This window comes from Pundamilia nyererei, unplaced genomic scaffold (genome assembly GCF_000239375.1).
Source record: "Pundamilia nyererei isolate P.nyererei 1_Seehausen unplaced genomic scaffold, PunNye1.0 scaffold00628, whole genome shotgun sequence".
Lineage (NCBI taxonomy): Eukaryota > Metazoa > Chordata > Actinopteri > Cichliformes > Cichlidae > Pundamilia > Pundamilia nyererei.
Genome location: NW_005188029.1, coordinates 105,755 through 106,907, shown reverse-complemented (window position 1 = coordinate 106,907; position 1,153 = coordinate 105,755). Strand labels below are relative to the sequence as shown.

Sequence of the window (1,153 nt, the reverse complement as noted above, 5' to 3'; positions counted from 1 at the left end):
TCTCTTAAGATCTCACTGTTGGGTTTGTAAGGCCATGTTACTCCTAAATTTCTATCTTGTTCAAAGAGAAGATATAAAACAAAGTTCTAAGCTAATCGACCTTAGTGTTCTCCTTTTTTTAAAAAGAATCGATAAAGAATCGAATCGTTAAACAGAATCAAAAATTGAATCGGAATCGTGAAAATCTTATCAATACCCATCCCTACTCATAATAATAATAATAACAACAACAACAAAAAAATGACAAATACATGTATATATGAATGAGCTATTATACATCATACTACATATGAAAAAACACTTATGTTAGTGGCTCAACTTCAGAGGCCTGTAGTAGCATTTCTTGTTCAGTAGTTTTACATCAGATAAATAGATATAACTTGTGGTTGCATGACTGGTTTGGTCAGTGCTTAACAAATAACCGTGTCAACTTCCTTGTGGCATGACACTTGAGCGGAGTGAACGGCACTCCTACCAACAGGGATGCAGAGGATGTCCGCCTGCAGCTGCATCAGCAGCTTGTTGGATGTCATTCCCCCGTCTACCTGGAGCTGTGTCAGCGGGATGCCGCTGTCCTGGTTCATGGCGTCCAGTATCTGCACACATCATCATATCAATGCGTTGTTTTTAAAGCAAAGGCAAACATTTCACTAGCTGAACACTAGTTTTCAAGAGAACAAAGCGCGTACCTCTCGTGTCTGGAAACAGACGGCTTCCAGAGCAGCAAAAGCGAGGTGGCTCTTATTAGTGAACTGAGTTAGCCCGCAAATGATTCTGTGACACGGAGAAAGTTTGATTCAGACAGGTGCATTTCAGCAGACGCTTTAAGATGTTCACCACAGTCTCAGTACCCTCGTGCGCTGGGCTCCCAGTAAGGTGCGTAAAGGCCCGAAAACGCAGGAACGAAGTAACAGCCGTAAGATGTGCCGACAGAAGCAGCCAACTTCTCTGCAGCGGGAAAAAAACACAAAACGGCAAATGAAGTAAAAATTCTGTGAACACTGATGTCATAAACAGCTGTCTAGTTTATACATTTTTTAATGTCTTGCTGCTTTTTGTATAAGTTGATACTCAAGTTAAAAACAAACACTAAAGCTATTCTGTTATACCTGTATGCAAAAAATACACTGCACCCAAAATATTTCATAGTTCA

General features: G+C 40.2%; 1 protein-coding gene across 3 annotated transcripts in view; it reads right to left on the bottom strand.

The window, feature by feature from the left end:
* Nucleotides 1-1,153, bottom strand: part of LOC102197663 (glycerol kinase-like) — a 17,931-nt gene that overhangs the window by 6,183 nt on the left and 10,595 nt on the right. For all 3 annotated transcript variants that reach the window (XM_005754693.2, XM_005754694.2, XM_005754695.1), the window contains 3 exons: nucleotides 852-948; nucleotides 690-774; nucleotides 476-596 (listed from right to left, as the gene is read on the bottom strand). In XM_005754693.2, coding sequence (XP_005754750.1) covers nucleotides 476-596; nucleotides 690-774; nucleotides 852-948 — 303 coding nt within the window. The remainder of the gene's footprint in view (nucleotides 1-475; nucleotides 597-689; nucleotides 775-851; nucleotides 949-1,153) is intronic.